The sequence below is a fragment of the Homarus americanus genome, unplaced genomic scaffold (genome assembly GCF_018991925.1).
Source record: "Homarus americanus isolate GMGI-L3 unplaced genomic scaffold, GMGI_Hamer_2.0 scaffold27339, whole genome shotgun sequence".
NCBI classification, from domain to species: domain Eukaryota; kingdom Metazoa; phylum Arthropoda; class Malacostraca; order Decapoda; family Nephropidae; genus Homarus; species Homarus americanus.
In genome coordinates this window covers 519,520-544,133 of record NW_024717738.1, presented here as the reverse complement: position 1 = coordinate 544,133, position 24,614 = coordinate 519,520, and the positions used below count along the sequence as shown (strand labels likewise).

Sequence of the window (24,614 nt, the reverse complement as noted above, 5' to 3'; positions counted from 1 at the left end):
CTTTATTGATTCCTTTCACCCACTTCAATACTTCTATCATATCTCCCCGCACTCTTCGTCTTCCTAGGGAATGCAAGTTAAGTTTCTTTAACCTATCCTGATATGGAAGGTTTCTAAGTCCCGGAATCATTTTTGTCATTCTTCGCTGCACCGACTCTAGTGAATTTATATCCAGTCTATAACAGGGGCACCAGAACTGAACCGCATAATCGAGGTGCGGCCTGACTAGCGCAAGATATAGTTGCAATAAGACCTCTGCACTCTTGTTACTTACACTTCTAGATATAAAACCCAATACTCTGTTTGCCTTATTTCGAACATTAACGCACTGTTTTCTAGGCCGTAGGTCCGGGCTTACAAGTACCCCTAGGTCTCTTTCACAAGTCGACTTCTCTAGGTTGATGTTGTTAAGGCTGCATACATTATAAGTATTTGTTCTTCCAATATTAAGTACGCTGCACTTGCTGGTGTTGAATTTCATTTGCCATTTTTCAGACCACCCCTGCAGTTTATGTAGATCCTCCTGTAATGCATTTGCATCCTGCCCTGAATTAATTTGCCGCCCTATTTTGGTGTCATCCGCAAACTTGCTTATGTCATTGCTGATCCCAGTATCTAGATCGTTTATGTAGATTATGAACAAGAGTGGGCCTAGTACTGACCCCTGGGGAACCCCACTGGTTACACGGCCCCACTCAGATTTAACATCATCTACGCTGACTCTGCGTTCTATCGGTGAGCCATGATTTTATCCAATTTAAGACTTTCCCCTCGATACCATGAGCCTTAATTTTTCTCAGAAGCCTCTGATGCGGTACTCTGTCAAATGCTTTGCTAAAGTCTAAGTAAATAACATCGTAATTTTCGTCATTATCTACTACCTCGAAGACTTTCCTAAAAAACGTTAGCAGGTTTGTTAGACAAGATTTCCCTTTGTAAACCCATGTTGAGAGTCGTAGATTAATTTGCTTTTCTCTAGATGCGATCGGATGCTATCTGCTATAATTGATTCAAGAAATTTCCCCACTACTGACGTCAAACTGATTGGCCGGTAATTTGACGCTGATGCTCTCTCCCTTTTTGAATATGGGTACTACATTTGCCTGTTTCCACAAGTCTGGCACAACTTCAGTGTCTAATGATTTTGTAAATAAGTTTACGAGGGGTCCGCTAATCTGTTCCCTACACTCTTTCAAGACTCGAGGGAAAATTTCATCCGGCCCTGGGGATTTTGTTTTCTTTAGTTTATTTATCTTCTTAAGAACATCTTCTTTTCTGATAGTGATATTCTTTAATTTCTCTTCTTCCTTTCCCTTAAATATCAGTTCCACCTCTGGAATTTCATCGCAAATTTCTTCTGTGAAAACTGATAAGAAGTAGCTGTTCAATGCTTTGCTTATTTCCTCACTGCCATTTATCACTTCTCCCCTCCCTGACTTTAAAGGCCCAACTTTGTCCTTGACCTTTGTCCTATATACCTGGAAAAATCCCTTGGGATTCGCCTTGGATTCTCTTGCTATTTTGATTTCATAGTCTCGCTTTGCTTTCTTTACATTTTTTCTTAACATTCCTTGATAGTTCATTATACCTATTTCTGAGCTGCTCTTCCCCTCCCTTTGATTTCTTATATATTCCTTGTTGTTGTTGTTGGTGGTGGTGTACTGTGTTGGTGGTGGTGTACTGTGTTGTTGGTGGTGGTGTACTGTGTTGTTGGTGGTGTACTGTGTTGTTGGTGGTGTACTGTGTTGTTGGTGGTGGTGTATGTGTTGGTGTACTGTGTTGGTGGTGTACTGTGTTGGTGGTGTACTGTGTTGGTGGTGGTGTACTGTGTTGGTGTTTTTACCCCCGTCAACTTCTACACTCCAAGGACTCTCAGCCCTCCTCCCTCGTCTACATTCAGCCCTCTGACCTCCTCACACCCTCAGTCCTCCTCCCACCCTTTTCTCCCTACCATCAGCCCTCCACCTACCCTCAGCCCACCACCCACACCCAGCCGTCCACCCAGTTTTACTAGTATCTGTTCTCTCCCCTCAGGTCACCTTGTTAACATACACACAACACCCGAGGAGAATGAATCTTTTTATTTGTTATATGATTCTCACGGGTCCTCATGTGATCTACCTGGTCAGGGTCAAATAAGGTCCTACACTCACTCACTTGCCGAGGACCGTCACAGGTGCAAGACCCAGTAAATTGTGTCGGTACAACACACAGGATCAAAGGAGTGTTCCCCCTCTCTATACTTATTAAGAGAGCCTGACATTAATTAAGAAAATGTATATATAACAACACTGAGATGGGGGAGATGAATATAATAAACAAGACTGACAAATATGAACCGAGAGAGGTGCTGTGTGTGTGTGTGCGTGTGTGTGCGTGTATGCGTGTGTGTTTGTGTGCGTGAACTAGTCTCCCGGTAGAATAACACAGGTAAATTATGGAACAAACGTATATTCAATTATTATCTGATGTGGCAAATCTTGAGGCAGCGTTGAATCTCTCTCTCTCTCTCATCAATAATGTAACACTGAAAAAAAAAACCTGTTTGAGTATTTTTACATCTTAGTAACATTAAAGTACAGCAAGCTAAACATATTTACTGTTAGTTCGTATGTTCTAACTATAACACACACAATCAGACCGACGATCGTACAGGTAAAACTATCGTCAACATGTGTTCTGGCTAAAACCTCTGTAATAATATTGATGATTTAGGTCTTGGTACATGGCATGGGGTATTGGTTTAATGATGCCCCACTCGTCAATAATAGTTCTCATGTTGGGAATGATCGTATCCCAAATTACAAACTTGTTAATATATTAGAGATAAGGTAGTTTACATTCCTCGCAAACAAGATGATATCAAACGGGAAAGATTATCGCCAAGTCAAACAAGAGAGCTTTCAGAATACTAATATAGGTATTGCAATTGGTTAAAATCGTGTGTCAGTCAAAAGAGTTGCACCCCAATTGGAGAGGATCGTATCTTAGTTTAGTAGAATCAAAGCGTACCCGAGAATGAAAGCCCCTCCCCCCTCATTCATCAGGTAGGATTATTTCTCATTTGGACAGGATCATAATTGAGTCAAGTGGAGGGTCATAATCTAAGGCGACTGCTCGTGTACCAGTTGCCATGGGGTCGTATTTCATTGTGTGAGAACCACTTTAATTTTATTTTCTCCATCCCTAGGCACCACTATCACTACCTTCCACTCCCAATCACTCACTGTCACTATCAACCACCATCACCCCGGTATCACTATCACTCTACCATCCCAGCACCACTAACCTCCACCAACCAAGAACCACAACTTCCACCACCCAGCACTTTAGTCAATACACAAAACCCCAGCATCAATCACAATTAACTACCACTGAGTCACCCATTTCCAGTATCACCACTAACACCATCACCATCACTACTCACCACCTTCATTTTCTCTCCAGCCTCCCTGATGCTGTATCAAAGACCAGCTGGTAAATATATTACCCCAGGATTCAGTTAGGGCTCCCATGATGTGCGTGTGTGTGCGCGTGCGTGTGTGTGCGTGCGCGTCAGTTGTTTTATGTGTGGGTATGTTATCGTGTGTGAAAAATAAAATTAAACACATAGTGCAAAAGCTCCATTTTATTAACTTTACATTGAGAGAAGCATAATATAACTTACACTACCAGGAGTATTTCGTCTCTCCATTTCGTATACTTGAGTTTCAGATGATTATTGTAAGTTTGATAGTTAGCGATACGATCATACGGGTCAACGTGGCATTATATGGAGAATGTGATTTTACGGAACACTAATGAGAGGATTCAATCAAAACTTATTGTCACTCCTCTATACTGTATCGCGAGCTGTGTGGTGAAGGATGACACTGGGCCACTGAGCAGTAACAGAGTGTACAAACGGGGACACATTGTGTTTGTACCCATAGCAGGGGAGGAGGTTGGCAGGTGTTAGCGTCATCCCGGCCTCACCACAAATCAATTCGTCGTTAAGGGAAACCCAAGTGGAAATTAATTAAGAAATTCTGTTCTCCATCTGGAATAAAAAAAAATAGACGTTGATATGAATCAACCCAATTCCAGACGTTGATTGAATTCTTCATGAGTTTGTAATGGATTTTATTTGCCATCTTAGAGGCTTCGTGGAGACGTATCAGATAGTGGAAGACGATACATATACTGACAACAGGAGAATGATGAGTTTGGGCACAGAAGAAAGTTTTTTTTAAATTTCTCGATTTTTTCTTCTTTTAGTTTTTTCATCCATATATGTATTATGTCTTTTGAATGATTGAAAGGAAGAGACAGTGAGCGAAACTTTTTGAAAATTTATATACCTACTTACGCTCCCTTAGAATGAGATACAGTTTATCAATAACAATAAACTTGCAACACCGATGATATATCACACTGTTGTATCATGAGGTAGCACTGATGTAGGGACTGTGTAGCCTAACCCATCTACTATGATACAATAAGAACGAAGGGATGGTCGACAGTCTACTGATTAAACGGCTGCAAAAACAAAATAAAAACAATAATAGAATGTAAATGTTATTCATTAAAATTCCATAAGAACTCAGTCTGGCGTAGAGAAGGTTCACCATACGTAACCATCATTCCCAAGTCCGCTTGTGATAAGTGCACCTGTTCTCTCGGCCTCTCTCCTATGTTCTTGGGGATTATGGCAGGCGTCAGTGACCGACTCCTCGTATGTCTGTGTTTAGCTGGGAGCGAAAACGTAAGCCACCAGAATATTGTCCAGTTAGCCCCCCCCCCCCTTCACCGTTCCGTTTCGAAGGTGCCGACCGAAGTCATGTTTTCACTAATGGCTGAAGGTGGTGGGGAAGGGAGAACTCAGTAATTCAGTGGCTCCTTTTTTTCTCTCTCTCTCTTGGTTGTCTGGTATGTATTCCAGGCACTTTTTGATCCAGGAAACTGAAATTTAAATATAAAAGTAACCAAGCGCTGACATACCACTACGTGTTATTTATATTTTCAACACAAAATCTGTGTAACAAGAAACACATACAGTATATAATGTTATCAAACCACTAAGAGTAAAACTATTAATAAGTACACAGAAGTTACGGGCAAGATACGAGAGGAATGAGGAGCCGTTGGTGGTGGAAGGAGGGTGCTGGTGGTCAGGACGTCACAGTATAAAAGTTGTTTATGGCTAATGGAAGCATCAAAGACCTGGTGTTGGGTGAAGCAACTGTCTCATACTTCACCTTCACTCACATGCTTACATACTTGGTGGTGTTGAAATGAGTAAATAACAATAGTAAATAAATAAATAAATAAATATATATATATATATATATATATATATATATATATATATATATATATATATATATATATATATATATATATATATATATATATATATATATATATATTCGTCAACTAACATCATGCCACTCGCTGTATATAGGGAAGGGGAATAACACTTTGATGTGTACCTTCAGCCCAGCACTAGTGATCAACAAATTAATTCCGTCAAAATCGTTCTGCGTTTAAATATTTTTTTCCTTTCAGTTAATTATTTTACGTGGGGTTACATTACATTGTATAAGTCGTGAGTTATATGATTTAGAACTAACAATTCTTGGTATTTATAATAATGAGACAATAGAACTGATGATGATGCTGATGTATATATCCACAATGAGACGTAGCTGACAGAGCTATATACACAGTGTAAAAAGCCCCGCCCGCCCCCCCCGCCCCCACAACAAACAGATCATTTCCGATTATGATGGACTTCAAGTTGTACGAGAGACCATTTAACTCACGTCAAATTCTATACATGCCATATTGGTTGCACACGTAGGCCACTTTGGGTCAAAACCATTGGGTTGACGACCCCTCAACATCTCGACAGCCCCTCCGTCAAGAGTTCATTAGGACTCCACCACCCTTTGTATGCCTCCAAGTGAAGCGGTCAGGTAATGTGTCGGGGTGCTCAGTGCTACTCTGCTTCGGCTCTTGACAAAGGCCCACTAATATATCCCGTAGAGCAACGGAAGGTGTGTCATTTCGGACCGAATATATATTTGTATTGAATACTGGAAATCAACATGGCTTCTCATATTTCCATCGAGTCATCATTCAGTAGTACGTGGTTCATTTATGTTACAAGATGAATGAAGAAACCTGCAGCGGGCCTATTGGCTTATACTGGGCAGTCCCGTTTACACCCAACCTCTATAGCTCATACTGTAATGGTCCAATCGTGTCTCGTGTTTTAGTTTGATACATAAAGGAACATTACAGATGTTATTTATTCCATTACATATTCCGTAATCAACCGAGCCTTCTTGACCCACACCTCCCTGTTCCACACAACAAACGTGGCCCAACACACGAAGCAATACGCAATAAAGTGAAAAATCCGAGGCATATTTCTCACTAGAACTAAAAATAATTAGGAGTCCATAAATACAGTTCAGTAATTGGTTCCTCTCCAGACTCATTATCTTTGCTGGAATAGATCTTTTCTGAGGTGGTGGCCAGGAAGAATAACAGAGCGGAAGATATACAGCGCACCAGCAGGCCCGGGGGGAGGGTATTACTCGTACCTGGAGGTCAAGTCAGTTCTCCACGAGGGAACCAGCTTTGCAGTTATAGGCTATAGGAATTCCTTTGTATGGAATAATGGTAATGTATTCATCACCTCACCTCATATCAGCTCATTACCTGTGTGGGCGGTTGATCTATTCCTTGTTACTTTGGTATTACCTTTATTGTGTAGTGTTAATACAGGAGGCAGCAGGAATACCTGGAGAAAACTTGCCATGTTTGGTAGCATCACACTGGATAATACCCTTCACATATCTGTCCCGAGCCTGGATTAAACCCAGGACACACTGGTGGGAGATACAAGCATTACTGCTGCATCATCATCATGCTGGGAGTGATAATTTTTACCAAGCACCTGGAAGTGACACGAAGGAAGATTATATTTTCCCTCAAAATATCGACATTGGTGACAGTGGCATGTTGACTACCAAGGTTATGTTCCTATAGTCCAGATAACAAATCATGTACTGCACCCCGGCCTTTCTTCATCCTGAGATAAATTTTTAAAGCGACATCACCAGAAAGTTTTTTTTTTTTTACAGAAATGTTGTCTAGCTATTGCTGCACATACTGTACCTGAGCTATTGAGTATGTGATCACGTATACCACCGTGGAATCCGTCACCCATAAATCTTCTTAGACATGTCATATTCGGCTCCATTAATCTTATAGTACCTCAGCTGACCTTGCTGGCGACCTCGCACAAGAAAAGCACTTTGTATTAAAGCCTTCGTTACACACTTTGCCATGAAACATTGCAAACAAACACGACTTCCTCCACAAGCTTCCTCCCAGCGAGCAAGTTATCTAGCGGCCCCAAATACCTGTATGTTTGTGTACCAGAAAGAATTTGCAAATTAAAAACAAATATATGTAACCTTTAATTATATCATAAGTTATTTTCACACAATTATAATAGGAGATATGGAGCTATTTATCTTCGCGTTAGTGTGAGATATATACATGAAATCTATGGTGATTAAACAGACTGCCCAGTAAAAGATTGTCCTTAAAATAGCAGTAATGGGGTGTATAAGAGGTTCATGAGTAAGAATTCCTCACCTAAGAATTATGAGGAACGGGAGTAATTTGATGAAGGAGACAATTCCTCACCTACAGTTAAAATTATGATACTACAATGTTTCGTGAGTGAAAATCAGACCTTCACTTATGAGTTTTACAAAGTGTTAAAGTGTTTAATAGATCATACCATTACTGTTGTTTCGTTAGAGACTCGGACCGCTGACCTATGAGACGATGGGAGAGCCATTTATTGAAGTAGAATGTGTGTTGTTGGGATTTATTAGCGTTTATAGTTGCAGTTGGTTGCTGGTGCTTCTGTTGGTGATTTATTGGTGACTGTTGGTGATTTATTGGTGACTGTTGGTGATTTATTGGTGACTGTTGGTGATTTATTGGTGACCGTTGGTGATTTATTGGTGACTGTTGGTGAATTACTGGTGACTGTTGGTGATTTATTGGTGACTGTTGGTGATTTATTGGTGACTGTTGGTGATTTATTGATGACTGTTGGTGATTTATTGGTGACTGTTGGTGATTTATTGGTGACTGTTGGTGATTTATTGGTGACCGTTGGTGATTTACTGGTGACTGGTGATAGTAGTGATGAAACAAGAAATAAGACTACCATCTGTGAGACAATATTAGTCATAAATCCCGGAGCACTCGACAATTAGGTGCAGCCTGTTAACAGTAGGGAGGAAAATAAATACAGATAGCCCATGACCACAGAATCAACAGTGAACAGATAACATGAACGGGAGATGAAACTTGAAGACACGAAATATTATGTAACAATCTCCCTCCCTCCCTCATTAGTGTTCGTCATTATTTCTATCAACTGTCGATAGTCTGTTGATACCATCCTGCCCTCTATCTCGGGAGTGGAGATGATTCATCACTCCTTGTCTTCTACAGTCAGTGTTTCGTCCATATGTGTAATTAATGAGAGGTTTTTTTTTACTCCTGGTTATCATTTCCTTTGAGTAGTACTGGCGCGTTGGGTGTGCTACTGCGTACAATATTGCTCATTGGGGTCGACTGGATCAAGATGCACAGTACTATTTTATTATGCGCCAATTTCCTTATTCTCTGCTTCAATGCCCATGTAAAGGTGTAGTTATGGGAGTGATGGTGTTAATGGTGTTGTGGGAGTGGTGGTGTTAGTGGTGTTGTTATGGGAGTGATGGTGTTAGTGATAATAGATTATACACTGCACAACAGGAAATATGGTAAGTCAGTTAGAAGAGGTACTCGACGCATGGAGCAATACGGGGAAAACGTTGGCTGTCACTCTCTAGTCTGGAACACACCGTCTCGTGTCCAGGTCGATTCTGAATTTCCGAACTTCCGAGAATCTGACCGTTCCCCACACAAGTTACAGCTTCACAGGCCAACACAGTCTGCCATGTTATTAAAATGGGTTTCTATACCCCACAAAAAATAATATAAATATTATCAAAATATATAACATTTATGTTGAAAGTATTATGCTAATATTTGACATATTAAACAAATACTGCACTGTCAAATTAATCCACCATCAAAGAAAATGAACATCAGACATTATGAGCTTATACTATTTTTTTCATAATAACGTTACAACTAATTATGTTAGAAATATGGTAGAAAGCTTTCTCACTTTGTCACAATATTATTATCGTTATTACATTGTTCATTATATCCGAATGCAGTAATATAGTTCTATGATAAAGTTTCCTTTACCGGTTTGATGTACACGACTGAGCTCTTCCGAGTATGTTACGTGCAGACAGTTCCAGGTGGAGTCGCCTGTTGTGTGAGCTCTGGTTTTTTTTTTTTTTTTTTTTACATTACAGGTTCTAGTAGATGTGAATATTGGACAGTCTAGGCTCAAGAGAGTTCCCGACACTCAGCCTCATCCTCGGTGCCGGACACAAAGTCCACCAAGTAGAACAGAACAACATAACATTCAATCAATTCCCTAAATTTTCTTCGGCGTCTAGAACGGCCTGCTCTCTTATAAACCCATTTCAAGGCACAAAGCGACTTTCTCATCTTCCTTAGTCTCCTCCTGGCCCTCTCATTCTCTTATCGACCTTCTCTGCCTCTAAATGGTCTCCTCATTCGACAAAAGAGACGACCAAGACTTTTAAAGCTCTGATAGAAGGTGGCACTGGATGGATCAACTCGGCAGTTTCACCTCATTAATAACTTACAAGTAAACATCTCGACGATGCGGACCTCCATTGACAGAGTCATTCTTGTAGGTTCTCTCTCATGCTGGAGTGTTGGTCTTTAGCCAGTGTCTACAACTGAGGGTGCAGGGAAAATGGAATTGAAAGAAGGAAGGAGTAAAAGGAAAGAGTGAAGTAAATTAACTGAAAGATGGAGAGAGAGAGAGAGAGAGATGAAGAAAGACAGAGGTAGGCAGGCAAATACAGATGGATAGTCCACAGAACATGCGATCCTGAAACGTGATTTGGAGGAAGAAGAATTATCTAATTTTGAAATTCATGATTATCTTACCTTTCAGCGTCTCTCCAAAAGAGTACCTGTAACAGAAGGCGGGATAATAAAAATTGCCTTTTAAATTAAGAAAAACTTCCCATTTCTGAGTGAGATGACTAATGAGCTTATAAGGTGCTAAAATTATATGAGGGAAGATTTGTTTACAATTTTAACTTATTGCATTTTTTTTTTAGTAATAAGGACATGAACACCTTACCTTCACTTCACGTACACACTCACACAGTGAATGAAGGAGAGGTTGAATATATACCCCGCTATTCACGGCACTACCCAGCCTTGTGAATGAACGACCTCACAGAATCTATATATAGTATATTGGGCTTTCATAACGAGACAGAGTCAGGGGCAGAGAACTCGTTCGCCTACCCAACACGTATATGCATCTAAATCTTACACCGTAAACAACTTCAAAGGAATGGCTCAGTTATTCTACATGGAGAAAAATTCGTACGCAAAAATACCAAAAGTTGGGATGAAAAGAATGCGTTGTTTTGGGGAGAAAGTGCAATTGGCTCTTTTCATTAAAGAGGACCATGACGACCAGGGGGTGTCCGATTGATCCTCTGTCGTAGCTTCCAAAAACTTGTTATTTCAGGCTGCAGGGAACACCAGGTTTCACTGATTTTCCAGTGTTTTTATAGTATGGGTTACAAGTTGGTGGTGGGGTGACTAATAGAAAAATGTTGGCCACTACTGTACCGACACTTCTTTCACCAACACTGACTCCTCCCTCACCAATACTAACTACCCCCTTCACCAACACTAACTACCCCTTCTCCAACACTAACTACCCACTTCACCAACACTAACTACCCACTTCACCAACACTAACTACCCACTTCACCAACACCAACTACCCACTTCACCAACACTAACTACCCCCTTCACCAACACTAACTACCCACTTCACCAACACTAACTACCCACTTCACCAACACTAACTACCCCCTTCACCAACACTAACTACCCATTTCACCATCACTAACTACCCACTTCACCAACACTAACTACCCACTTCACCAACACTAACTACCCACTTCACCAACACTAACTACCCACTTCACCACACACTAACTACCCACTTCACCAACACTAACTACCCACTTCACCAACACTAACTACCCACTTCACCAACACTAACTACCCACTTCACCAACACTAACTACCCACTTCACCAACACTAACTACCCACTTCACCAACACTAACTACTCACTTCACCAACACTAACTACCCACTTCACTAACACTAACCACCCCCTCATCAACACCACTAACTCTTAACACACCAACGTTAACTTTTCCCTAACAAACACCACATTTCCCTTAATAATTACCGGGTTGTGAAGCATAATATTTTTTTTAACATTTTCCTCCTTGTCATGAAGGGTCACTCATTATTTTTCTTCTCCAAGTTTTCCTGATTCAACAAAATTCACTAACGAGTCATTTTTGTTCCCAAGATTTTCACTTTCCTAAGAGATTATTTACTTTGTCTTAGCCGCGCCTCATGTAAAAGCTAAGATTAATCACGTGTTTAATCCCCACCTTAGCTCTAGTTGGTCTTATTGCTTAATACTATAATTCAATGATACTTAATTTTAGCTTTCTACTTGTTTAATGTGAGTGATGATTATAGCATGGATTATAGTAATATTCCAGCTTTGAATTTGAAACGTTAACAAATAAATAAACAATGATGATGAATATACTAATTAGGTACAACAATTGCAGGTGCAAATTATAGTCGTCAGGTATTACCATCATGAGTGTCGTGTGAATTACGTGTTGTTCATATCATAGCAAAAATTACTTGGATTTTATTTTTAGACCCAGTCACATAATAATTATACCATGCATAATGTGGTGTATAAAAGAGTGAAATATGAATGTTTTATTATACAACTGTGTTATAAACATTAATCAGGTTGGACTCAGTCAAGGGTAACCTAATATAACGAAATAAAATTGATAATCCTTCGAGCTTTCAGACGAGGGTGTTGAGGATTACCTTTAGGTTACTCTGGTAGTTACTTGAGATGAAAGTTGAGGTTTAAAAAGTCAAAGTTCATGGTGTTTTGCTTATAGTGTCATCCCTTCAAACCAAACCTAACGTAACCTAACCTATATCCTATCCTAACCTATATCCTATCCTAACCTTACCTTACCTTACCTTATCTTACCTATCCTGATTAAGAAACTCATCAATACTCTCGCTTTTTATCAGTTACTTATTGGTCGCCTACCACTCTCCACACCACAGTCAAGCATTATTGTTAATTTCTTCCAAATAACGTCAACTTTTTTCTACTTTTTCCAATATTCACGTTTATTTTTTTTTCATATTTTCATTAAAACTTTGGCTCTGTAATACAAGTTGTGTTCTCTGGACTGTAACTTTTAGTTTGTGTTTCTAAATTACTTCACGAACTGCTGGAGCGGAATACACATTGCTTGTTAGGTAGTGAGGTGGTGGCCGAGGCTAATATTTGTGGCTAAAGTTTGTGGTAATGTGGTGAATAGAGTGATGATTCTATGTGTGTGTGTGGGGGGGGGGTAGGTGGGTGTGTGGGTCTGTTTGTGTGTGTGGGTCTGTTTGTGTGTGTGTGTGTAGGTGTGTGAGTCTGTGTGGGTGTATGTGTGTGTATGTAAGTGTGGTCTGTTTGTGTGTGGGCGTGTGGGCCTGTTTGTGTGTGTGTATGTGTGTGTGTGTGTGAATGTGTATGTGTGTTTGGGTCTGTGTGTGTGTGTGTGGGTCTGTTGTGGGTCTGTTTGTGTGTGTGTGTGTGTGTGTGTAGGTGTGTGGGTCTGTTTGTGTGTGTGTGTGTGTGTGTAGGTGAGTGGGTCTGTTTGTGTGTGTGTGTGTGTGTAGGTGTGTAATAATAATAATAATAATTAACGGTTTATTGAAAAAATTCTGCAGCCCGAAGGCTGTTTGTGTGTGCGTGTGGGTCTGTTTGTGTGTACGTGTGTGTAGGTGTGTGGGTCTGTTTGTGCGTGTGTGTGTGTGTAGGTGTGTGGGTCTGTTTGTGCGTGTGTGTGTAGGTGTGTGGGTCTGTTTGTGTGTGCGAATGTTGCATCGAACACATTACGGTTATTTCTAGCATCACCAACAACCGCCATTACAATTATATATTCCTTATTAGGTTATCTTTATTAACAGACTAAATGTACTTCATCTGTTATTCAGGATGTAACACTAGAGAAATTTACAGGGCTGTAATATTAAACAGGAATATTTGCTGGAGCATTACATTCTACCAAACGTTGTGGCAGATATTGTACACTATTACACCTCAGAAGGAACTGTACTCTACCTTTCAATCATAGTCCTTTTCATCTTGAACATGTATAAAGGGTTTTTGAGAGTCCTTTCGTGGGGCAGCGCGTTAACCGGCGGAAATATGTACAGAGGCACTTAGTGGCGGTGGGACACGCACGGCAGAAATGTGGTTGACCAATACAAGTTCATTGTTGTGTATAGATTCTATATAAGGCAAATTTATATTTTGTATATACATGTACTGTATATATACATATATATATATATATATATATATATATATATATATATATATATATATATATATATATATATATATATATATATATATGTAATATATATATATATATATATATATATATATATATATATATATATATATATATATATATATATATATATATATATATATATATATATATATATATATATATATATATATATATATACAGTATATATATATATATATAATTTTTTTTTCCAGACATAATTACTCGTACGTCAAAGCGATAAATTTATTTTATGAATATTTTTTCTTAAAGTTCGAACTAATATGCACTGTACATAGGAGCAAGTATGTAGGTGACCATAATACACAGAACGGATACCATTAATACTAACCTAATTAGCCTAATTTTACCTACTCATACATAAGTCAAGTTTGGTTTTGATAAATTGTTAAGTTGTTCGTCACAGAGGTTATTTAATATTTAGAACAGCTGAACACGTTTACATAATTACAGGTACTATGCTTTTATCTCAGGTTGACGACTGTAGAGTATATATATAAGCCATCAAGTATTTATCTCAAGTTACCCGGACACACACACAGTCTATCCACCTGTGTCACCGTTTTTTATGTTCAGAGATGATGGTCGAGGTATGGAAGTTTCGATAAATTTTATTCACGGGTAAATAAATCACAAGAGTTGGTGAAAATAAATGATATGCACACCAAGAAAGAGACGGACTGCCTCATACATCTTATATTGTGTACCTGTACGGACGAATTGTTGCATTTTAAGTGTAACATTTAGATGAATTGATCATATCTTCATAGTCTTCATGTTTCATTAATATTTCTGGTATATGTGAAGTCAAATTCACATAAATTTTAAAGAAAATATTTTAAAATTTTAAGTTTCCTGGTGATGCTCAAATACAATGGTGTCCCAAACTAGCTGAACAGTTGCCCTCAACTGTTGTTTGGTTGCCGCAGTGGCTGTCTGGACACAGCTGCTTCACTACCACCGCTCTTGATGTGCGCCACACTGTCTGGCTGTACAGTGAATGTCTGGACACTTGCTGCAGCGCCACTAACCTGCCTGGATGTGCGGAGGTTTTCTGGAAGCTGGTATAAACCATCAAGCTGTTGGACTTCACACATAGTATCATCTGGTTATATCACCAGAGATGTCTGTGTTAGTGTGGTGTGTGTGGGCCACAACGCTGGCTGTGTTGCTCTTCTTGCCAGTGTTGTCTGTGGTCAGCAACGAGCTGTGTCTGTGGCGACAAGTCCAGGTGGCCCATACCAAGGTATCCTCGTCTCGGATGTTTGAGAGTGACGCCGCACCCCCAGGTTCCAGCGAAGACCTGTACTGCTGCAACATCTGCACAAGACTAGGGTGGTGCAACCTGTGGTGCCCTGATCCCTTCACCATGATCTGTACCTTCTCCAACACGATCGTCATGCCCACCTACGTGGAGACCAACAAGACTGACGCTATCACCTGCTACACCCGACGACCCAAAGACTATGCCGCCACAGCAAACATAACAGCTGGTAAACAACATATAAGGGCTCCGTCGAAGGTAAAAGAAAGCCTAGTTGACGGCATTTATGGCTTCAATTCTGAAGAAGGTTTCAAAACCACTACAAAAGACAAAGACAAATGGTTTGTATTAGATATGGGAAAAGAAGTAACCTTCACGCACGTTCTGCTTATCGCACAACGAACCTCTACGGCTAACAGGACGGCGGATATTGAGGTACGAGTGGGAACATCAGCCGTGATGCCTCCTGAAGGGTTCACTGCTTATAGCCTCTTTGGTTGGTTTCCTGGGCCAGCTTATCCTAATCAAGAAATAGTCCTGACCTCCCCGCAGCCCGTGTCAGCCAGGTTCATCTCGGTGCAGAAGATGTCTGGTAAATCTCCACTCCACCTTAATCACGTGGAAGTGTATTAACATCTCCAACGACCATGTTCAGTTGTATCACTATAAAGGTCAACAACAGTTTAAAAAAAAAAATTGGTCATGTGAGGGTACTGGGCTGGTTGTGTTCAGCTTATATTTTAAAATATCGGTGGTGTTTTTATTAGTAAGTTTTGATTCTTGGTAATGTATTGTTTGTACAGTATCTCAAAAAAATATCTGCCAGGATGGGTCTAATGACTTCCGAAATGCTACATGCAACTCGTGATGTCCCGGGAGGGTTGGTTTGCGTGGCTGTGTGGCATACTGATCCTACTACACTTGGTAACTAAACATCATACTAATTACTACGAAATAAATACAGAAATACATAAATTCATTACTTATGTTAAACTATATACCAAAATAAATGCATGTCTCGGTACCTATCATCCGTGGTCTCATAATGTTTCACACAGTGTGGACAGATATTTTTTGAGACACTTTGTATTAACAAGAATCAAAACATACCAATATTTTCTGAAACACCATAATACCGTTGTAAGTTCTTTGGTTTAATTTCCTTTTATTAACAAATCAAATGACGAACTTATTCACCTTGGCATTACCTTGGTGATGATATTTGAAGGAGGTTTTAAAATTTAAGTTTATATGACAAGAAAAACATTCAGTGGCAGGGGTTTACACAGAGTACTAGTCTTAGGATCCTGTATAAGCCAATGAAGGATGCGTGGTCGTGTCACTAGTGAGGGTAGCGAGCAGCTCTTTCAAAACACTGGTTCAGGAAGCACCGACATAACAGGAAAAACAATGATATATCCCTTGCTTTTTTTTTCTGCATCAAACTAAGGAGGCGAAATGTCGAAACGGACCATTACAGCACACAGATGACAACAGTGTTCTACCTGGGAGGACAAATGTCGTAAATCATGTATCACCAGCTAATGACGTTGGGTCCCTCACTGACCACGAGGCCAAACATCAACATCACTGAAACAATTTTTGCCAAAAGCTCCAAAGAATTTATAATGCAAAGATTTGAAGTAAGGATGATGCAATAATAAGATATTTATTTTTTGTGAGGATGGGATGATGTAACTTGTTCAATCATGGTTGTTAATGATGTTATGTATTTTGTTCTGTTCATTAAAGACATCATTTACTAATATATTAGTGAACAATACTTGAATTAGGTTAGAATAAGTTCGTTAATAATTTTGTTATTCAATTACAGTTTGCATTCGTAATTATCAACATGGCTGCCTATATATATATTTACAAACCAATTTCAACTGTCTATACTGCAGCCATAATATGTGTATGTGTAAGCTTATGTTTGTGTTGCCATCTGTGTGTTTAGAAAGTACTGTATCTGTTTGTGTAGCCATCTGTGTGTTTAGAAAGTACCTTGTTTGTTTGTGTAGCCATCTGTGTGTTTAGATAATACTATGTCTGTTTGTGAAGCCACCTGTGTGTTTAGATAGTACTATGTCTGTCTATTCAGGGGAATGATGTAATATGATACGTGAACTGTTGTTCCTATTAAATTATATCACCTAGAAATGATTTTTTCTTCCACACATTAAATTTTCTTAGACGTTTAAGTTATACAATTCACTCTCAACGTTGGTCCAGGTGTCAGTGGCGACTAACAAGACACATTCCACAGGTGTTGACTCGTCTTTCACACAAACACGTTGATACGTTAAATTCCAAGGTCCTGAAAATGAATTATATAAACGTAATTTCGTGTGTTGAGATACATATATTCCAACAAAATATCTTAGTGTCTTTTCCTCCGCCAAAAATACTTATAAAGTTGGGAAGCGGCGGCCACGTCTCCCCCTTAAACCTAACATGATAATCTAATTTTAGGATCAACACATCGGGGGCGACTAATATGATAAGTTGTGTAGAGACAATTGATTGCCAAGTTTTCCCTGACGTAATCCAGTCAGATTATATACAAAGCCGCTGCCACAGATGAGAATAGAACGTGTGAAGGTGATGAAGGGGCGGACACACACTGTTGTACGCCCATAAAAGTCTGTTTAACAACCTGACCAGGGATTTTTTGTGTGATATTGAAAATTCAAGGAAAATATTTAATTTTCATTTTTATAATGAGGAAAAATAAGTGTTTATTTTTTACAGTGGGAGGAAAGGCAGGGAAATTTGTCCGTTTTTAGTTGTTTCATCAATGTTTCTACGAAATAATAAAGGGAGGAATTATTTAGGATGAAAAACAAGATAGAAGCTAACAGGAATAAACGAAAATGTTTTAACACTTTCTGAAGATCGACATAAGAATAACAGTAATGAACCAAACCTCCAGGAAGAGTAGCAGTCGAAGCTCTGATCTGAAAGTGTTACATTATAAGTTAGGATGAACATCACTACTTTAGGTAACACCATTAGGTATAAAGTGTTACATTATAAGTTAGGATGAACATCACTACTTTAGGTAACACCATTAGGTATAAAGTGTTACATTATAAGTTAGGATGAATATTACTACTTTAGGTAACACTATTAGGTATAAAGTGTTACATTATAAGTTAGGATGAACATTACTACTTTAGGTAACACTATTAGGTATAAAGTGTTACATTATAAGTTAGGATGAACATTACTGCTTTAGGTAACACTATTAGGTATCAAGTTTTGGCTGTTCTGGGAACTTGTGTGTACAGGACTCAACAGTCTATATATACTAAGGTTGTGTTGACAACATTCAGGACAACAAATGACCATTGACTTAAGTTAGATAATAATAGTCTTACTATCACTGACACAATACTTCCAGGAGTAACTGCTAAGTATGAACTGTAAGCAACATTTGCAATACCTTTGGTCTAATTGCTTTAATCCATAATTAGACGAGCTTTAGCACAGCAAATTTTTCTATGAAAAAATTCCCAACTATACACAAGCCTTCGTCCTCAACTACTTAGTGACATTTAATTCTTATTATCCGAATCTCGAGATTTTAGAACAGCAGATGACCAAATGTTACAGCCACCTCTACACCCCCTATAATCTACGAGTAATGTTTTTTACCATAGCATCTTCAATTATTTCATAAACTAGGTAAATTCTTATATAATTATCTTCCCCTTCACATCAGTGCATCTGTTTAGAATTAAAATGGTCTTGTGGTAAATAACGAATTCCATTCAGCAGACATTCAGTATGAACTCGAAGATCCTGATCACAACACACAGTGAAACAACACCTGTCTGTCTGCCTGGCTGTCTGTCTGTCTGTCTATTCTTCTGTCTCATTTCACGTAACAATGAACCAGTGAGAATCTTTGTTATCACTGTCAGTGTGTCAGAGTGTCGGGACATCTTATCCAGTATTCTATTGAAAAATGTTTGATACATATGACTGGTTGTATCAATGTGCCACTGTGTCTTGCCTGGTCCTCTGTTATGAGAAGCCGGGGATTTATTACTGGATGTGTTAGTATATTATTGGTGACCGTGGACTAGCTCACTACATAAGTAAATTATTTTCTCAATCTTCACCTCAACTCTACAGAGAGACATAAGTTTACGCAGCATACACACTCAAGCAGAGTCAAATACACACACATATACATAAAACCACTTACAAAAACAGTGATCTTGTTGACACATTCGATAACCTGAGAGTGCGTTATATACAATACTGCACCAGGAACGTTCTCGCCGTCCTGATCTGATCTACACAGCTATTACAACACAGTGAGGCAAGAGGGACGGAGGGAGGGGGAGATAAGAGCAGAGAGGGACGGAGAACTGAATGTACTGGGGAAGGAGAGACAGAGATAAGAGGAATGGGGGAGAGACAAGGAGGCAGAGATAGAAGGAAATAGGGAGAGTGAGAGACACAATCAGGTGAGTGAACCAAGTGCCATCCTTTCTCTCTCTCTCTCTCTCTCTCTCTCTCTCTCTCTCTCTCTTTAAGTCTTTAAGTATCTATGAGGGAGAATTTAATTAAAGATACACCTAAATATAAAAATCCTTACTATCTACGTGTAGTGATCGAGTGGTGATGATGATAGAGGTGATATTTACAATTTGTTCAGCATGAATATAGAAAATGCAGGTATACAGTTGAGCAGGTGTATGTAGTGTACTTAGACAACACAGGTATACAAACAATGATAAACAGTAAGGCAGGTTGATTATATTGCTACTCCTGATGCTGTTGGCCGGAAAGGTTATGGGTTAAGGTGTAGGATTTTAATAAGGTTATTTTTATATATTACTCAAAGGTTCTGACTTTATGTATCAGTAGTGTGTATTTGGTTTGTATTTATTTCGATGTATTTCTGTGTTTCTGTTTGTATTTTGTATGATTAAAGAGAATTTACCTGAATGTTTCATGAATCCATTTCTACATAACATTATCACTAACATCAAAGACACACAGTGAGACTTATGAGGATTAAAAGGTAAGAAAGAGGAATTGGCTTTAAAGATTGAGTGGTGTGTGAAGATAGGAGGGAGGGAGGGAGGGAAAGATGGCATAAAAGGAGGGAGAAAGGGAGAGAAAGAGGGAGAGAAGGAAGGAGAGAAGAGAGAGAATCTTAATTCAGTACCGTACTCAACACAGCTTATTAACATTATTTGTATAATAAATAACCTCACTAAACTGGGGTATTATATTTTAGACTCATTATATAACAAAAGCTGTGTATACTAAATATTCCTCTTCACTTTAGGGAATACCTCAATAATAATAATTCATCGTGTGCTTCTCATCATCCTATGCGTGTTCATCATCCTATAGGTGTTCATCATCCCACCAGGTGTTCATTATCCTACAGGTGTTCATCATCCCACCAGGTGTTCATCATCCCACCAGGTGTTAAATCATCCCACCAGGTTAAAATATGAGGAAGGTGATCAACGTTGTAAATTAAATTCCTCGAATGGAAACTTAATCTGTTAATAATTGATGCCTCGTACTGTTCTGTCGGTGTAGCTAAAGAGTATACAATCAGGAGGAGAGATGACATAGAGGAATAATAATAACAATAATAACAATATTGAAGAAAACATCAGGTCTTGTCATCATCATCCATTCCCTCTGTAATGTTGTATACTTTATTATAGTACTCCATTTACCGTTCATCCCTTATTTTGCCTTCCTTCACTCCACTCGTCATTCTCCACTCCACTCTCTATCCTCCACTCCACTCTCTATCCTCCACTCCACTCGCCCTCCTCCACTCTATTCGTCATCCTCCACTCCACTCGCCCTCCTCCACTCTATTCGTCTTCCTCCACTCCACTCTCTATCCTCCACTCCACTCGCCCTCCTCCACTCTATTCGTCATCCTCCACTCCACTCGCCATTACTCAAGTATCTTGTGTCTGCTGCTGTTAATGTTCTGTCACCTGTGTCGCTTTAATAATAATAATAATAATAATAATAATAATAATAATAATAATAATAATAATAATAATAATAATAATAATAATAATAATTAACGGTTTATTGAAAGAGCATAGCAGCCAGAAGGCTGAAAATATACAGTTACATAATTGGGGAATGGGTTTCGATTTACAAATAATATACAAGTAACGTAAGTGATACAAATATGATATATAATAACTAAATGGGAAAAAGCTCAAACTACAGGGCATTTCAACATAGTGACAGTGCAAGAAGTAGGATTTACTGGGAATGAATACACTGGTTTATTACAAGTTATTGATAATTTTTACAATGGTTGGGACTGGGCTGTTCTAATAGCGGTCAGTTCGTGCATGTATGGGCTGGATGCGGCTGTGGTGTAGAACAGCAATTCTCGGGCCAGGGATCTCAGGTGGTAGTAGGAGCCGGTGTCAAGGATGGTGCAGAAGCTTCTTGCCAAATTTGCAGATGAGGTCGTGGTGATGGTCAGTGAGAGTCGAAAGGGTCAGTATGTTGAGCGCTTCTTGATAAGCGGAGTAGGAAGGGGAGAGAATAATCTTGCATGCCCTCTTTTGCACTTTTTCTAGGTGTTTACGTTGTGTGGCATTTAGGGAGGAAGACCAGGTAGGAGAGGCATAGGTGAGCTTGGGAAGTATGAATGTTGAGTAAACACTGAGGAGCTCGGGTGCAGGAACTCCGAGGGACTTGAGTCGGCGGAGGAGGTGGAGACGGAAACTGGAGGATTTGACAACTTCACTGACGTGTGGTTTCCAATTTAGTTTGTTGTCTATGGTGACGCCGAGGAGCTTAGTGGAATCTACAACCTGGAGTGTGTTGGGACCTAATGTAATGGAAGGGGGTGGGACAATGTCGGAGGAGAGGTTGATGTGCATAACCATGGTCTTGGTATGGTTGATGGTGACGTGGTTGTTGGTGGCTCAGTTTTGGAGACTGTTCAATAAATCCTGAAGGGCGGTATAGTCGGGAGCAGAATTTTTGACGCTGATGCCAATGGTGGAGTCGTCAACATAGTTCCAGCAAGCAGGGGTTTCTCTTAGGGCATCATTGATAAGCAGAGTGGTCCCATCTTGGTGCCTTTCTGTCTGCTGCTGTGTCTGCTGAATCAACTGTCTGCTGCTGGTTCTGCTGTATCACTTACCGTTGAATACATTTTGGGTATTTTCGTACAAATTTCTAATGAATTGATTACAGACATGGACGGGGAGGTGCGTTTCCCCTCTACATAATTATTATTTTGAATTTTGGATCGATACTACTAAATAATTCGGTGAACTTAGTGTTATAAGAGGAGTTACTCGATGTTTGCCTGTGGAGTCCTTGGGAGTGTACTGTGTTACTGTCCTCTCCGGCCCACTCACTCAACCCTCTCCAGTCCTGTTGATTATCAGGCCCACATTCCAGGATTAAAGGCAAAGAGTCAATGTCACACTCAAGACTCAGGGTCACTCTTATGGGTCAGGGTAACACTCCAGGGTCAGAGTCACACACCAAGGTGACACACATAAGGTTGGTGGTGCTCCAGTACTGGTGACACAGTTTATGTAGTAGTAGTAACACAAGTGATCGCGGGCCCTTCATGCCCTTGTGAAAGTTTGAACGCTCGTGACAGTGTACAGCGAATGAGGGTGCGCCAAGTCCGTAGACTTGCACGGTTAGTTAGGGTGTGCCAAGTCCGTAGACTTGCATCGTTTTCCATCATAAATAAAATTGTTAATTAATGCCTTCCTAAAGAAACCATCGACATGGGACCAGGTTTGTTCCACTCTACGAATTTTTTGCGTTTTTTCCCCCAAGTTTGATGAAAAACGATTGTGCCGTTTCGGCTGCCCAGAACAGACACACACACACACACACAGACAGAGAGACAGACAGACAGACACACGGCTAGTCCTATAGTATATTAGATTTCCCACCCAGGAGCAACAGGTCACCCCCAGGATCCCTCTCTCCCCACACAGCTCTGCGCCACACAACATTTCAAACTCTAAATTGGATCAAGAAACTCCAGAGCGAAGAGTTAAACTGACCCTTTACCAAGTTAAATTGCCGAGTCTTGTCCAGACGTTTTGTCCAGACGGGACGAAAATTCTCTGATGCGTCACTGCGGAGGAGACCCTCTCAGTACTTATGAAGTGGGATAATGAATTACTTTTACGATCATAATATCTTGATCTATAAACAACAGTGCTAACAAGACCATAAGAAAACAGTACAATGTGGATATACCAGACGAATGAGCTATCAAAACAATTGGGCCTAGTGGACAGGCACTGCATAATGTAGGATAGTCCAAACAAAAAACAGTTAACATGAATAAAAAAAAATTAATTACGTTCTCGTGCGCCTTTATGCTTTACCTCTATCGTGTGTACATCCAAAAGTATAAAAGTTGTAGCATATAAATGCACGGCCATAGGAATATTTTTTGCCACCAACAATTCAATATATCTTTTGAGAAATAAACTAGCCAACGCGAGGACATAGATAAGATTTATTGGTTCATATTATCACTTATATATAATGGGGCAGCGCTTGATACGTGAGAAAAATACCTGTTATTTTGGTCAGTTGTGAACATTTGTCAGGAGTTTAGACACATTTCAAGATGGTTATTATTGTTGGTTTTGATGACGAGCTCTAAAGTATTTCTTTCCTCTCCTCTTTCTCTTGCATTCTTAGTGTCTACCTCTTACTAAGTGTCTCCTGTCTCTACCTTCCCTCTATTTTTCCTCATGTTCCAGCTCCTCTTTCCATTCAGTATTTCCCTAATGAAAAGAGAAAGAAGAAGAAGGAAAACAAAGATAGAAACGTAATAAGAGTAACAAATTCACTTACAAATATATCAAAATGACTTCAGGACAGTGGGCACAAACGAGGGATGCTAGATTACCTTGACTAGGCATTTCTCATTAGTTACCACCATTATCTTTCCCTCTTGTACATTACAATAACAGCCACTAATAACCCCGAACACTATAGTAAAATTTTATAACACACGTTCGAGGTAACAACTATTGAAAGAAATTAACACACGGTGAATTTTTATCTTAGACTGAGTTAAAACTACATACAGTACAAGCAATGTTCACGAAAACTTTCACATTTACTTTTTATATGATAGAAGCGTTCTACCCAAAACAAGCTCAGATACTTTCCTCTGAGTGACAGTGATCAGTGAAGAGATCCCTACCATTTCAGGAAGTCATATTTTAGATCAAAGTTGTTTTTCTGGGTTGGATTCTTCAATTACATGGCGATTTTTGCTCACAGTTCTGGTCAGATGTCCTCAAGTTCTTGGTCAATAACCATCAAGGAACTGCCCCAGGAAACGTTTTAGACTATCATTCCATCTTTTAATTCCTTGCAGACTTTCCCTAGTTGTAAGAAAACTTTCCTTCAATTCCACTAATATGACTTTATCCTTTTATGATTTCCTCCTTGCCTTTTAGTGGAACTTTGATCGTGAACTGAAGGACATGAAAGGAAATGTGCCTGTAACTGTGTGGGCGTGAGTGGGCGTGTGCGTGCGAGAAGCCATGGGCGCCAAGTTCAATCTACCACTGTTGTTGCCCCAAAGTTTGAGTATATATTTCACTAGAGCCACGTAAATTGTATTCAGTGAAAGTTA

At 39.5% G+C, this 24,614-nt stretch overlaps 1 protein-coding gene across 1 annotated transcript; it reads left to right on the top strand.

Moving 5' to 3' along the window:
- Positions 1–15,091: 15,091 nt before the first annotated feature.
- On the top strand, positions 15,092–15,589 carry LOC121859007. Its single transcript, XM_042355678.1, has one exon. It carries the CDS (start codon positions 15,092–15,094, stop codon positions 15,587–15,589), a length of 498 nt encoding a protein of 165 aa, XP_042211612.1.
- Positions 15,590–24,614: the final 9,025 nt, after the last annotated feature.